Genomic DNA, 15,957 nt, shown 5'->3' with positions numbered 1-15,957 from the left:
AAAACTCGCCAAATGAATATGAGCTTCTCTTGGTTAACTCATAAATTGATGGTCATGTAGTTAAATACAAAGCCGATACTCCAAGCAAGCCATGACCTTTTCTATCGTATGAATGGCAACAGGTGGATACGAAGGTTAGTTTTACCTTTGGCCTTTGACCTTTTTCGGCCCTCCATATCTGCTAAGTAAGATCTCAAATGGCAGCTCATTTTAGGGGGCATGCAAAGGAACAAAAAAAATGCAAATAAGACAGACCTGAGGGGCACAGCTGCTGTACACATTGCAGCAGTTGCGCATGAGGATGTGGAGGCAGTCTGACCTACTTCATGACCACAAGCAGCCATGTTGATGTCATTTCATTGACTTTTTCTGAATGGAAGATGAGAGAATTCAGATTGGATGTGATCAAACAATATTTTGCAATGATTATAGGAGACAATTATACTGATCATTTATCATGATGCATCGCATCTATTTTTAAAAACAAATCCCTTTGGGTATACTGTAATTTTCGTGTCCTTACTTTGTCATCTTTTCAACAACCTACTAGTTTGTATATTAAATATATACAGTAAATTGCTAAGTACAAAAAAATATGACATTAAGTGATCATCTGTGACCAAATTCGTATAACCAAGTGTTTTTTGTAATACAAACCAACTCTAAAATGAACTGAGTCAGTCTGAGATGACTTCACCCGACATTTTTTTAATTAAATCCAATTAAAAAAACAGAATCAATGGTTAATTATAGAGCGCATCTCCGACTGGGATTGCAAAAGACATCTTATAGCGTTGTTGTTTTTCTTGTACGGTGTATTTTATGTTAGCTGTAACACATGATGTAACACATGCTAGTGAAATGAATGCGAATACATTTTGCGTGTCAAAAATCTCGTGGTGTTCGTCAAGCTGCGGACAAAACGGAAGACATTTCCGAGGCAAAACGTTGCCAATAATGACTGCGAAGTCAAAGTGAGGCAGGGAAAGGGAAGGCAAGGCAAGGCAAGGGAAGGGAAGGCAGGGAAGGGAAGGCCTGGTCTTGAGAGCTTTTCGCTTCTCTTGCTTGCACAGGCAGCGTGATGTCAGCGGTGGCAGTATTGGTGTAATTGACTTGGTAGGGGTGATGGCGTCATTTTATGCCCTGCCGTAGCCTCCTGCTTCAATAGCGAAGGGGAGACGGAGCTTTAGCCGACGCGACCGTGGCTCCCTTGGCCCGGATCGAGCACCGCCGAGCCGGATACCTCACCACGGGAAACATGGAGGCTGCGGCCGAGGAGCTGCTGGCCGGCTCGCGGCTACCTGTCACTATCGATCAAATAGTTAACGATACGCTATTGGTGACGCTGACCTATCGTGAGAGAAGCTATACGGGGATATTACTCGACTGCAACAAAAAGTGAGTCTCATTTGTCTCATGTTCACTTTGATCTTTTAGAGCTCAAATTAATCGGATCTAGCTTGCGGCTAGTGGACCGTGGATGCTAACTGCTAGCACAGGCTAGTTAGCCACCTGGGCCTCAATAAGAAAAGCATATGGGTTATTGTAGCTGACAGTGTAGCTATCGTGCTAGCTTTCAAGCTAATATCTTTATTTTCATAATAGCTGACGATGATACAGTCAAGAGCGTCATTTCACCTCCGCTGTGTACCGAATGTCAAGAAAGATGCCACATTTACTGAGATTGCAAATGGCTTGATGTGAACAACAGCCAATGTCAGTAGGTTCATCTATAGCTTATTGTTAGCACCAATCATACAAATCAGCTCCTACGTATTGAGTATAAACAGGGAATGTTTTTTGAAGGTATTCAGTGTGTACGTAATGTCTCAAAACATCGTTACATGTGACAACTTTTCCTGAGTGATGGCCCTTTTGAAATAAGTCAGGTACTGTAGCAAGGCTGATTAAAAAGACATCTTTTTGTTCTATCACAGATTGAATAGTATTATGATTGAATGTGATCACGCAGTGCTGAAAAAGAATCAAACTTGAGCTTTCAAGTAACATTGAGTTCTGTTTGATAAATTGGATCTTTTGACAGTTACAAGTCAGCTCTTTTGAAAAGTGAGGGCCATAAAGGCATACATTGTTGGCAAGTGCCAATGTGTATGTAATGTCTTCTCTGCTCCTCTCTGTGTGCGTGTCAAATGGAAGCGTTGTTGCACCTTTTAAAAGCTATTAATAGACTAGCAGAATCAGATTGGGACAGAGTTGCCCACAAAGTATGTGTAGGTTGCTCTTTATATTATCCTTCCTTCATTTCAAGTAGGCCGTGATTGAGGGTCACCAAATGTCCTCGTAATATTGTGCATTTCACAATTGATATAGCAGATCTTACTTAACACTGAATACAACATCAAGTGTCATCATATTGCCGTGTCCTTGTGGTATGCTTGACCTGCCTTGCCTGTTCCCTGTCACAGCCAACAGCACTGTGTACGTGTGTGTACGTGTGCGTGCGCTGTAAAGGTGAGTATTGTGCTTGCCGAGTGCCACATCAATAGAGGGGAAACATGTCAAGAGACTTTTATTCACTGCTGACTGCTTCTTCTCCAGGCGATGACCAGCACACTAATTGTACACTCATTACAAATCTCTCCACACATAACCGCAAATTAGCCAGGAATGTATAAATAGATTCATATATCATAAAAACGAGGAGAAAGGCAGTCACTTAGCGGCTTTGTCTTCTAATGAAAACAACACGATTGTAGCACAACCATCATCATGTGTCTGTCTGAATGTTTTGAGCGTGACATGAAATCTTCTATTTAGTGCAAAAGCCTTTGTCCCCAGGCCCCACAAGTGAAGAATTTTCAACATACAGGTGAAAAGAATTGTTTCACGCTTTGTGAGTGTGGCTTCTTGACAACCTATTGTCACATCGCTGTGCAAAATAGTTCATTGCCCGCTGTCTATAACTTTGAAATGCCGTAATGGTAAATATTCCGATGAAAAACACAAGTGTGGCAGGAATTGCCTTGTTGTACTCTCACAGTTTTGCACAAAATAGTTCATTTTGGGCACCTTTCGCAACCTTGAAATTGTTAAACTTTAACCTCGTAAACGTATTTATAACACTGTAGATGTACCGGAAACAGTGACTTTTTTGGGGGGAGTGAAACTGTCAGGCAGATATCACTTTATGACAGTAATTTTGCAACTTCCTTATTGTAAAATCACAAGTTCCTTCAGCTTTTACTTTCTTTTTTGTTTTGTGCCATTTCTATTTTAGATCAAACACAATATATGTATTTGTGCTACATTCAGATGTGGTGAAATAAAAGCACTCAACTTAAGCTAGGAATGTAATTGTTGTGTAAAACTGAAAGGACAATGTGATTGGATGTTTGAATGAACTTTACTCATGTCTTTTTTTTCCGTCATCATCATTTCAGGACCGGGCTCTTCTGTTTGCCAGATTTAGCAGCGAAACCGGTCGACTTCCCGGCGGTATCTCAAACAACGTGTGAAATAGCAGAAGTTCTGGGTGAGGAGCAAGCTTCCAAATCTCCCAGCCAGGCGGCACAAAGACCAAAGTATGAAAATAGTCTCCCTGAAAGCAGTCTAGCTCCTGCGCCTCCTCCTCCTCCTCCACCACCACCACCACTTTGCCCAGTTCCCACACCAGTGCCAGCTGGGCAGACGCCATACCCTCCTTATTTTGAAGGCGCCCCCTTCCCCCAGCCTTTATGGGTACGCCACAGCTACAACCAATGGGTACCGCAGCCCCCTCCCCGACCCATAAAGAGGAAGAAGAGGCGGACGCGAGAGCCCGGCCGCATGACCATGAGTACCATCCGGCTGCGGCCGCGCCAGGTACTTTGCGAGAAATGCAAAAACACCTTGAATAGCGACGAGGACAGCAAAGACGGCGTGAACAACACCAAGAATTCCCGAAAGGAAAACACACTACACAGCGACGACGACGCCGATGACAAAGATACACCTAATAAGCTCGCCAAGAAAAACGATGCCGCCAAGGACAATAAGAGACGGGAAAACGGCACCGGCGTGGACACCAAACGTCTCAGGAAGGACAAAAAGAGTGACGCTGAAGGGGACAAGTTCCCCACAGGCGACATTATTCCCCACAGTCCTGTCATCAAGATTTCATACAGCACTCCACAGGGCAAAGGAGAGGTCATGAAGATCCCTTCCAGAGTCCACGGTTCAGTCAAACCCTTCTGTCCCAAGCAGCTAGCGCATAATGGCTTGGGAGAGAACGGCAAGATTCCTTCCAATGCCACCAAGGAGCAAAGACACATTTTAGACGCTCGCCGCTCCGGTCTCACTGTATCCATTCCCAAACTCAAACTGACCAGGCCCTTCACTACCGTGTGTCAGGATTTACCACCCTCGCCCAATATCCGCCTGAGACAGAGGGAACACGACGAGAGCGTGGTCGAGTACGAGGCGCAACTCGTCGGCGACGCCAGAAGACGAAGTCCGAGGGCACCGGGACCTTGCCTGGCCCATTCCGAGGACTCGCGAGAAGGCAAGAACTCTCTGGAGTTGTGGTCAGGGAGTTCAGGAGAGGAAGCCGAGCGCGGCCACAACGACCTAACGCTCCTCATCAATTTCCGTAAACGCAAAGCCGATTCGTCCAGCCTGTCGGTTTGCAGCAGCGATAGCCTGGACGAATCCAAGTCCTGCAGCTCGGACGGCACGTCGCCGGAGCTCTGCGATTTGGCGCCTGGCGAAGACCTTTCCGTAACCTCATCTTCATTACCTTCACGGGACGATTGCAAGACGGTGCCCCCCCTCACTGTGCGCCTACACACTCGCAGCATGACAAAATGCGTGACGGAAGAAGGTCACGCCGTGGCCGTGGGAGACATTGTATGGGGCAAAATTCACGGCTTCCCCTGGTGGCCCGCACGGGTCCTCAGCATCAGCGGCACCCGCAAAGAGGAAACGGCCACGTGCGAAGCCCAGTGGCCCCAGGCCAAGGTGGCGTGGTTCGGTTCCCCCACCACATCCCAGCTCTCCGTTGCCAAACTTTCACCCTTCAGAGAGCTCTTCAGGTCTCGTTTCAACCGCAAAAAGAAAGGGATGTACCGGAGAGCCATCTTGGAGGCGGCCAAGGCCGTCGGACACATGAGCCCGGAGATCACGTCGCTACTTTCTCACTGCGACCCATAGGTGAGTTGACTCGCTGACAACAGGTTGATATAAACTCGTTCGGCGATTTCATTTCAGTCAACTGGTTGTAGTCCTATAGATGATACGGGTCATTGGAAATGTGTTTTTTCCAGAACCTGAAAAAGTGAGTGTTAGAGTTGTGCACACTCCAACTTATTTTGCAAGAACCAAAAGCTCTAACAGTGAGTTATTGGCATGTGACGTGTTGTGAGTACATTTTATTTGAGTAATCAGCAGTAAAATAGGAGTTGGTTATAGTACAGACATATTTCATGCAACACAGTGACTGTTGTTTATAATTATTGCTTGAAAGAGTCCTCAAATATCTGAAAAGTTGTTTTCCTCTGCAAAATGCCACTGGCAACAATGAAAATGTGCTTTTGGGTGCAAAATAACATTTAACCCTAACCAGTGTTACCGTTTTTACAGTTGACAAACTTTACAAACTATTTGCCTACTATTAAAGCTGAAACGGGTCCTTGAGTAATTTGACTACCTCGGTTTAAAAAAAAAAAAAGCTCGAGGGGTTTGCCTCGGGTACCTGTTTAAACGTATTCAGTCTAGTGAAAAAGTTTAGTGTCAGGAACAAGCGTTTAAGTTCCACATGACAGTAACACATCTCAAGTTAACCTTACCAGGAATCACAAATGCCTTGGGACGCCTTTTTTTTAATGGCAGCGTGTTGCAGCTCGACTGCTGACGCCGTCTTGACGCGTATTCCCGACTGTAATTAGGGAAACTCTTTTGCTGTTTCAAACAGTTGGCACCGATGACACAATGTCGTTCTGAAACCAAGTTCAATCACGAGTAAAGGACACGAAAAAGAGCTCTCATTATGCTGATATGGTATTATATTGCCAGTGATTAACGGTCGCTCCAGCGTTAGCAGATAAGAGCACTATCAGATTGAGGTTTACATCTGTGATGAAACTTCCTCCGAAAAGAAAGAATAATTTAAAAAAAAAAATTTTTGTTTGCTGATTGTCTTTGTGCTTTCTCTTGTACAGGAAGCTGGGTGCTGAAGGGCGGTCTCCCAGGGTTTTTTTGTGACCCTGTCATCAAGACCCAGGAGGGGAGTATGTGCGGTTGCCTCGGCGACTATTTATATGCTGCCCTCCGCCCCGCTACCACCTCCCTTCTTCTTTCCTTTCTTTTTCACAAGGCTGTTGTAAAATGGCTGCCAAGATGGAGAATTGTTTAGCACATGGGAGCAAAACAAAACAACAAAAAAAAGGACCATGCAGCACATGGTCTGCTGGGACGATTCCTGTTTTTCCCCCCCCCACTGCAATCATGTTTCGATAGAACCGAACAACGAGCAACATAACAAGAACCAGAATGTATTTATTGCTATATTTTCAGAATCCACCTTTCTATCTGGAAAAAGTGTGCTGCTGTCATGAATCCCTGCGCGCGCCACCGTTTGTACAAGGACATTTAACGGAAGGGTTCAAAAAGTCTTACCCCCCCGCCTTTTCTTTTTTTTTTTCCCCCCCAAACAACCTAACATCTCCAAAATGTGAACAGCTCCATCCAGTGATAATAGTAACTGTTCCTAATGGAGTGACCAGTGTTCCCTCCAACATGACTTGGATTAGTGCATGTTTATACTGATGGTCATCCTTTGTACGTCACCCTTACATTTCATTTTGAACTTTAGATATGTCAACCCCTCTTTCTTTCTTTTTCCTTCCATCATTTGTAATTATTTAAAGCATTACGAAAAAAAGCACTTTATCGGTACCTTGGTGGCCTGCTGTAAGCTCACTGTCTGAAACACTATTGTGAGTGAGATGCAGCCCAGATAGGCAGCAGGGGCGTTAGAAAATCCTTGTGGTTGACTATCCATGGCCTTGGAGAAACTTTTTCCTTTTAGTCTTGTCCACGTTTTTTCTTTTGGATGTTTGTGTACACTGTATTGTCCACTCACTACACACTACAAAAAGCCCACGTGAACATTTCCACTGGACAGACATGGGTCAAATTGGTGTCAACACTCCCTATGCAGTATCAGTTAAAGCTTTATGATTGACTTTGGGAAGAATGAAATAACATGCTGTAAGAGTACTGTGAAGTCAACTGCTCGTCGTGTTGAAAGCAGCTCTGTTTGAATAAGGGAGGGCGGGGGGGAAGGGGGACGGCAGAGTCAAGCAAAAACGGCTGCGTTAAGCACAGTCCAAAAAAAAAAAAAAAAAAAAAAACTGCACACGATCCTTCTGATTTCCGCCTGCCTCCAAAAGCTTAGCTGTGATCAAGGCAGATAAACGGCTCATTGATTGCCAACGAAGGAAGTATTTTAATTTTTTTTCCCTCCCTTCTCGGGGAGCAGACAACCACCATTGTGATGCTCTATGCGTTGACTGCCATCAAGCCCGGCTACTTTTCCAGGCAGCCTTACACAAGATTCTAAATGTACAGTATGTATGCCTGAGAGAGGGGAAACGTGTCCTACTATGTATGTGCAACATGGCTATCAACTGTTGCCCATATTGGTCAATGTTCTTGGCTATTTTTTTTTTTTTTTTTTTTTACATGTACAGTGCATAAAATAAAATATACAAGCAATATAAGTGCTGGTGTGGATTGGCGTGGTCATTATTTGTTGAGCTGCCAAAGTTAAATTACGTATGTATTGTGAAAAAAATAGATATAGTTATTTATAATGGATGATATGCACATATGTGAAGACACTGCTAGTGATTTCTCACCCAAACTATTTGCATTTCACATTCAAACTAAATACAACACCACACACATGTAGTGAAAAGAACCATGATGCAAGCTCCCATCTGGTTGCGCTTGTGTGTTTATTCCTGCTGCACTGTTTGTTTAGTTTCAACGTTGGCGCCGAGCCTCCTTCAGGCACTGCCTCGCCATCTGAGTGGGCCGTTTGGCTCCAAAAGTGCTGCACAGGTGAAACGGAGCACCGGAGAGGCAAAGCTGCATTTCCAAGACTTGTTGAACTTTCCTGGAAGACATTTTGTTCATGCAACAAGCAACATTTTCAGTCACTTAATTTGGCATGTGCCTAAGAACAAAATGGCTGCTGTTGTTTGTTCCCCGAGGGACTTGTGGCACACATTCCGGCTTTATCTGACACACTTAGATGGCTAGATTAGATTTTATTCATAGGTGCGAATTAACCACCCGCAAAGGAATTACTGCAGTAGGCAAGGCTTTTCTATTCTTCACGAGTGGATTTTTAAAAAAACATAAACCGAGGTTCGTATCCTGATTTCTTTTTAAATCAAAGCAAGAAACACACCAGGAATGTTTTTAACTTTTCAGTTTTTGCTCTACGGCTTTTTTTTTTTCTACAAATTTAAACAACCGAAGGGAAAACATCCTCTGAAACTGTTGATTCCATTATTTTGCCGGGGGATGCACAAGATAAGCTTAAAAGTAAACAAGCAACTGTCTTCTAACAGCTGATAGCTGAATTTGGTGCAAAGCATTCCTATTGGCATAAGCAGAGTGTACCTAATATTGTGACCAATGAGTGGACTTTAGGTCAGTTCTTGGCACAGCCCCATTCATTCCCATACAGGTGTTGTATGTTCATATACTTCCACAGTGTTTATGGTTTGCAATCTCCACATCGTGATTGTGCATGTATGAACCGGTTTTTAGGGACCAGCTGCCCTAATGTTTGTATCAAAACATACGTTTGCTTCTACATATACTTACACAACAAGCACACAGTAATCCCTTTGTTTCCACAAACAGCATGGAGAAAATACATCCCACTCGTAGACAAGCACCCCGATCCCCCCCCTCAGACATGCGGGCACATGCTTGTACATGGCAACCTCGACTTTGGCTGACTTCTCCCCATCCCCTCCCTCTCTCCCTCCTCCATGGATGAGTGCAGCGTAACTCGGGGGAAAAAAAAGAGAGGCAAATGGCGGAGGGATGCTGTGTGCAATTACTGCTAATGATATGCCTCCATGCAAGCTGTGGCCATAATTAACTTGAGTGGAAGCACGGCTGGCCTGCTTGAGAAGAATGTCGCTCACAGAAAAGGTCTCGAGCCAGGAAAGCAAACCTTAGATGACATTCAAAAGACATAGCTGCCTTCCTAAATGAGGCACCATGGGTGGCCCAGTGTGTAGCTGTACTTTCGACTTCTTACTTTGTCAAAAGGGGCTTTTTTTTTTTGGATAATGAGATTAAGAGCCCTTCTGTTGTTCAAAGATACACCATCTGATGTGAAAAACCATGCAGGTAAGGTGGACCGTTCCGGCTGCTATCATTAGTTAATCAAGCACAAAGATATGGGAACATATTTTCAAGCTGGCGATTTAGTGCGAGCACCATAAAAGAAGCAAAGTATGTCGTGTGTATTTTTCCACAATGCCAAGTTATCAAAAGTAGACATGTATTTTGTGGACAGAAGTCGTTTTGCCACATCTGCATCCGTAAGTCCTTGTTCCACTGTTTAGCAATCTTATTGATCTATTTTGCAAATATGGGTGAGAGGTCAGACCAGAAACTAAAGGGCAATCATTTGATTTAGCAATAAAGTGCATTTATTAGGCCCTGAGCAGTCCCATTTGAAAACTGTCTATTGCATGTCATACTTTCATCGAAATAGCCGACGGATCAACAAAGATGACTTTGCACCTTTGATTAGACCTCGGCCTGTCTTGAGGTCATCCTGTCTCATGCTAATGAGTCACTGGGGTGCGCTCAACTCAATTTCTATTGACATGATGGTGAAAGATGATTACATCTGGTGCACCCCCGTTCAATCTTGTAATTATATTCAAGTTTGTTTTCTATTTGGGTTTGAATGATGTACAGGGGATCTCCAGCAAAACCAAACAAGCAGACGTCCATGTTCGTGACAAAGTGAGCTTATCAAGATCAGTGGGGAGAAAACAAAATAGAGCTTACATTGTAGAATGGCTTCCAGACACACAACAAACTGAAACTCAACTCAGTTTACTTTGCCAATAAATCAATGGTTGTCTTTCCTCATCTCTGGGGCTTCTTCCATTCGGTTCAAATCTACATCAAGTCGGATAAAAAGAAAAAAAAAGGCTGCATTTTATTAGGATTTTGACTGGGCATGATGCAGATCAAGCTTGGAGGGGGAAGCTGGTTAAAAAAGAATGTTAATTCATTTTAGAGTCTTTTTTTTTTAAGCGACAACTGTGCGCCTGAAGTAAATCTGAAGGAGACTTGATACATTTTTCAAGGATTTGGGTGCGGTGCACTATTTACATGACAAACCATAGGTCAAGCCATGTGGCCTATGTAATGAGAGTGGGGGGGGGGTCTTCAAGAACCAGCCGCCGCTCACGATGCTCCAAAAACCTTGAAACGGTGTGTCATGTTGATCTTCTCCTCCCTTTAGCGACTCCTCAAATATTTCCATAAGCGGACAGATTGAGTCAACATGGCTGATGCCTTCATTTCAACTGTGTGGCCGTGAGCATGCATGAGTCCTCCCCCAGGATGCGGTTTTGCCTCTGCCCAGCAAGCAACAGCCTCGGGCCTCCTTGAGCAGCTGTCGCTGGCTCGCTCGGGCTCTGGAGACCCAAAGAAAAGCCATTGGCCGCCCTGCCCCCCGACTTTACCAGCCTGCTTGCGTTCAATGCGAGGCCCGAAGGGGGATGGGCATCCACACGGAGGGATATAACATAATAACACAGGGCACGACTCGGCATCTCTTCGTCAAATTTGTTTAAGCGATTGTGCACGCAGTAAGCCGATTCATTTGTTTATGTTTTCCCAAAGGACGAGGCGAGTGGCTTTGTTTCGGTGTTCTCTTGGGTGTGTTTGTCTTTCCTCAACTTCCTTTTGCTTATCTCATCGCTCCTGCATTGTCATCATGCTGTAGTCATGTTCTTTTCTGAAGCCGCAGTCGTTCCAAACGACAACCACCATGAGTCTGACACGGTGGAACCGCAGAAAGAAAGCAGACTCAAAGAATAGTGTTCCTTTGACTCACTTGGAACAAAAAAAAAGTGGGATAGTTGAAAGGTCAAGTGGGCAGAGCAAAAGCAGCAGTATTATTATTAATTAAATTGAAATGAAAAAAAAAGTGTCTGAGACTATAAAATGATGCTTGAATCCTACGTTAAAATAACTGCGCTGCCGTAAAATTCTTTTTGGGTGTTTTTAGTTCTGTGACGCCAACGCTAGCGATTTTCACTTCTGCACCACAGTGCAGAGTTCTGGGTTTGAACCTCAGCTGTGTGGAGTTTGCATAGGTTATCCCCATCTGTGAACCTTGCCTCCTCCAAAAGCGTTGCCATTGTCTCACTAATCCAAGACTATTAACATCGCCGCAGCACACATCGGCGCTCGGAACGGCTTCCAAAAGTCTGCAATCTAAATGGGGAGGGGGTGTGAGGGGCGCATGTGTGTGAGGTTAACAGGATCGAGTGGATTAGCGCCTGCTGAAACGGCAGCGGGATCTGAGCTGACACTGGGGCCAGAAGAAAAACGCCTTCATTCAAGTCATACTTCCATTTCTATAGACAGTACATCCACATAAATGCTTAACAACCTCATGTGAATTTTTCATTCTGACAAAAGGAAATAGCAATCTGGATGCAGTTGACTAATTTAGTTGCTCGTTGAAAAAGTGAAGACACTAAAAGAGTCTATCTGCCTCATCAGATTCGATCCAAGGACATCATTTCGTGTAGTAATGACATTTGAGATCTCTCATTTTCTTAAAGATAATTTCCAATTTATGACAGGCAACAGAGTCAGAGCAGGTGTAAAGGAATGAAAATGTCTAAATGTGATTCAAATTTCTGAGAGGGATCATTTTTTTTCCTCTAACCTATTGCAGGTGAGTCTGGATTTTTTTTACTGCTGCTGTTGGAATTGAAATCAAAAACAAAGCCTTCTCCTCATCTCTCTGGGAGGAAAGAAAACAGATCTGCGATGGGGTTGTTGTTGTTTCACTTGCTTGCGGTAAGTCAGTAGCAGCTGAGCTAGCACAGCTTCCATTTCCCGAGGCCTGGGAATTGTTGGTTTGTCAATATTTCACAACGTGTGTCCTTTGTGTGTAGGCACATGTGGCTTTCTCTTTTCATCCACGAATCCTCACAGCTATGCACGGGGAATGTGTTCATCCAGTGAAAGGGAAAGAAGGAAAAGCTCACTTCATGCATTCCCTGCCCTCCTTCATATTTGACATTCTTTAGCCTTGTATGGTAGATGGCCATCAGATGTTGCACCACAGGAGAATAATAACGAGACTGCTGGGGGTGGGGCCAGGGACGACAGTGCACTTGATCTACGTTATATCATACTATATAGCTTTATTGTTTAAAAAAAAAAAGAATACGGCTCCTGCCTGGTCACTTGTGCAACCTGTCAGGAAATGAAGTCAGAATGACACGCAGGAAAAATGGAGGACAAATGTCCGAATGACTCATCGTTAGAAGCCTGGATTGTGGACTGTCTGTCATCCCAGAGGAAATGCCAAAGTGCCGATTCATATCCATAGTCGGTGCCTCCATTATCTGCACTTTAAAGAATCGTTGTGAAACATCAATGCGAGTCGCTGCGCTCGAGATGAGAAGCACCATTTGGTGACAAGAAATGATATCTTTTGTCAGGCTTGGAAAGAATATTTGCGGTTGACTAATTGATAGTACTTCTTTCAAATTTTCCATCCAACCAATATCAGGCCTAGACGACTCCAAATGGCTCCCACAATTCCCAGCAGCGATGGCAAACTGCTGCCTCGTTTTTTTATTCCCCACACAGCTCATTGCCTGCTCAAATATGAGTGACTCACAAGTGCATGTATGCGTAAGCACACGCTGTATCATCTGGATAGAAATAATTGAATAGATGGCATCATGACTCTGGATCTTTGTCACAGCCATAGGGATTTTAATTAGTATACTTTAGCTTTAATGGATATGTGCTAATCATCTTATTATAAAGCAACAAATAATGACTCCCTCATTGGATGTGGCATGTTGTGTAAATGAATTGGGATCAGGTCTAAAATGATTGCTGTGTCAAATTGATTGATTCTCATAATGAATCGCCTGGATCACAATGGTGTAGCCCAACCAACAGAATCACATTTAGTCCAAAGCGAGCGAGTCACGTGGACTGGAATTTATGACACTGAGGCATGAGGAACAAAGGTGAAATAAGTGAATCAACAAGATACAGTGAAGCCAGGAAAAATAAAGCTATGTTGATCTCATTTTTAATATGATGAATAGACTTGACAATTATTATTACCAGTTGGATTTCATAAATGAAAGATAGAGAAATATGAAAATAAGGTGTCTCTGTTTGCTTTCTCACCTTTGATATTTTGGTGTTTTCTAGTTTCACTTTTTTTTCTAAATTGGAAAATGTAATTCTCATTGAATTGTGTTGTGGGTTCTGATGGATTTGCTTTACAGGTTCAAGATGCTATATGACCAGGAATGAACTCAACGGGATTGTGGGACGTACCTTGAGAAACTTCAGCTCAGTAAGTCGTCCAAAGTTTCCCATTCACTTGAATACTTTGTTCCCCGTGAAAGGTTCATTCTGTGCATATGCAGAGCATACGTATTCTATGTTTGCAATTAGACAGAAAGGCTGTCCATTTATGGCAAAGACTCCCACAGAGCAGTCACAACGTCTGGTGGGAAGCGTCGTAAACCAGCCTCATTGCTGACTCTCATAAACTAGAAACAAAAAAGATAGTGGCTGGTAAAATAAGCTGTAAATATGCAAGCTGAATGCCAACGTAAGAATACAAGAGCCAAGACAACACTGATTTGCAAAATTCTGCGAGGTTTGGCTCCAGCTGTTGGAGTGAAGTTTACCCAGAATGACAATATTGGGGCAGAGCAATGCAATCGGCGTGCAACAGAGATAATGACTCACTGGTGTTGGCCAAGTATGACTCATTTCATGACTCAAGAGCAGCACCTGTTTAAGTTATATTTCAAAAATCTCAACCCGTGTGCATAGTCACACTGAAGACATTACCAATCATCTCTTTCTGAAGAGTAGTTAGTATAAGAAAAGCAAAAAGTCTGGAGGAGCAGCAGCGCAGTGACCTAATAAAAAGTCAGAAAACATTTATTTTGGTATATTTTTGATTGTCAACCTGAAAAGATTTCGGAGGAAAAAGGAATCCTTATAGTAAATAATTAACAGTACCTATTGGCAACTCTCTACATTCATAATCATTTATTAAATGACATCTACAGTATCACCTGTAAGTCAAACCACTTGCTAACATCATGGTGGCTTTCTGGTCAAAAGATTTAGACCTTCACATTCCTTCAATGAGGGTGTGCAGCGTTTTCATGTCTTTTAAATTGAAAGCGAGAGCAGGTTCTCTTTTGACCAAATGATGTAGAAAGCTGTGAAGGAGGAAGCGGTGAGGACAAGAGGGGCCCAGACAGCTGTCGCCTCCCTCTGTGAAGAGACATTGATGGACCGGGGATGGATTGTTCGGGAAGGGAGCACACAGCTGCCATGGAGATGTCACTCATGTCTTATCATGCCCTCTCATCTGGACTGCCTAGTGGACCACGGGACACTGTGGTCCATTAGGCAAAACCAGTACTGGTCCATTAGGCAAAGCCAGTACTGGTCCAAGTCTTTAAGGGGCCTTCAGCAGAATTCCATTTGGGACCCTCTTCTGTGGTGTCGCCCGTGCTTGACTACCACTGAAACACGTTTGTATTGATGACAGAATTATGATGCTTCATGTCTCTTTCACTCTTTTCATATGAACATTTTTTGGGTGGGGAGCAAGCAGGCAATTAGGTCGCTTAAGTCTACACATTGGGCACAATTTATGCACTTGATAATTTTTACAGTGCAACCTATGCTCCACATTTAATTTTAAAACCTTTATTTAGAGTCGCAGGGATCTGAAGCCAATAACACTGACCCTTGGGCAATAGTCAGCTTGTGCACGAGAGCCATCAATAAGCGTGTGCGAATTTAAAGCAAATGCCTTTCAACAATAGTAAAGTCAATCCAACACTGCCATCTAGCGGTCAAATTGAGTTACACAACACATACACCAACAACAGTCAAAATAAATGAGAAACTATTTTCAAATATATATATATAAATGCTGTACATACATAGCATAAAATAATTCTGTGGCATTTACTTTGGCAGTTTGTGAGACTTGATGTAGGAAGAGTATTTAACATTTCCTAGTTCCAAAGCAGGGCATGTATGCAGCTGAATAAACAGTGGGAATCAAACAATACTACAATTGAGATACCATTCTCCAGGAAAAGTAAAATAAATAGAAAACAGGTTTTGAATCCTCATTCATGGTGTTTTCCTTTCAATGCACTTCAATTCATTAGAACATCAAAGAATCATGTGAACAATGCTCTATTATTAAAACAACAGACTAGATTGTGTCTAGCACCGCATTTATATTTTGAGAGCATTTACAGTAGAAATGCAATAAATAAACTGAATTAAATAACATAATACATCTTAGCTGAGATGTATTTATTATTAGTCGTACATAACCCGACACACTCACTACAACAAGTACAAGTCTTTACTATGCGCCTAATTTAGTGTCTGTGCAAACTTTCATTGTAATCTTACCCTAAAATACTGCTTTAATATAGCTTGTACAGTACTTGTGTAACGATTTGGCCCCTGGATATAAAGTAAGCCATTAAATTGAGCCTTGAGGAAAGAAATGTTCTCTTCCTGTGCACATATATTTCTAACAACATACTATAAATTCTGCATTTCCAAAGGTTATTCATACAATATATTTGGTCATAGTAAACACTTAGAGATCATGTTTGGCAATTTAAATGTATGTTAATAAGTGAG

At 43.0% G+C, this 15,957-nt stretch overlaps 1 protein-coding gene and 1 long non-coding RNA gene across 3 annotated transcripts; both read left to right on the top strand.

Moving 5' to 3' along the window:
- The first annotated feature begins 916 nt into the window (after positions 1–916).
- pwwp2b (PWWP domain containing 2B) lies at positions 917–7,718 on the top strand. The gene is made up of 3 exons (XM_088385893.1): positions 917–1,398; positions 3,402–5,148; positions 6,156–7,718. The coding sequence occupies exons 1-2, from the start codon at positions 1,259–1,261 to the stop codon at positions 5,146–5,148; spliced, it is 1,887 nt and encodes a 628-aa protein (XP_088242019.1). The 5' UTR covers positions 917–1,258; the 3' UTR covers positions 6,156–7,718.
- Positions 7,719–9,035: 1,317 nt separating this feature from the next.
- LOC148392801 (uncharacterized) lies at positions 9,036–15,428 on the top strand. Of its 2 annotated transcripts, XR_015860624.1 has the most exons (4): positions 9,036–9,372; positions 11,957–12,081; positions 13,542–13,612; positions 14,495–15,428. It is a non-coding gene; the product is annotated as an uncharacterized LOC148392801 (long non-coding RNA). The 2 variants fall into 2 exon arrangements; XR_015860623.1 differs by lacking the exon at positions 11,957–12,081 and having other exon boundaries at positions 9,063–9,372.
- The last annotated feature ends 529 nt before the right edge of the window (positions 15,429–15,957 follow it).

This window comes from Syngnathus floridae, chromosome 9 (assembly GCF_059516105.1).
Source record: "Syngnathus floridae isolate MCC-2025c chromosome 9, RoL_Sflo_1.0, whole genome shotgun sequence".
In the NCBI taxonomy this organism is placed as follows: Eukaryota; Metazoa; Chordata; class Actinopteri; order Syngnathiformes; family Syngnathidae; genus Syngnathus; species Syngnathus floridae.
This window is presented reverse-complemented; position numbering and strand designations above follow the sequence as displayed.

What these genes read in the sequence shown, in the direction of transcription:
- pwwp2b (XM_088385893.1), top strand. Translation starts at nt 1,259, where the DNA reads ATGGAGGCTGCGGCCGAGGAGCTGCTGGCCGGCTCGCGGCTACCTGTC. An exon ending in TTACTCGACTGCAACAAAAA is followed by an intron (nt 1,399 to 3,401) that starts GTGAGTCTCATT and finishes TCATCATTTCAG; the next exon opens with GACCGGGCTCTTCTGTTTGC.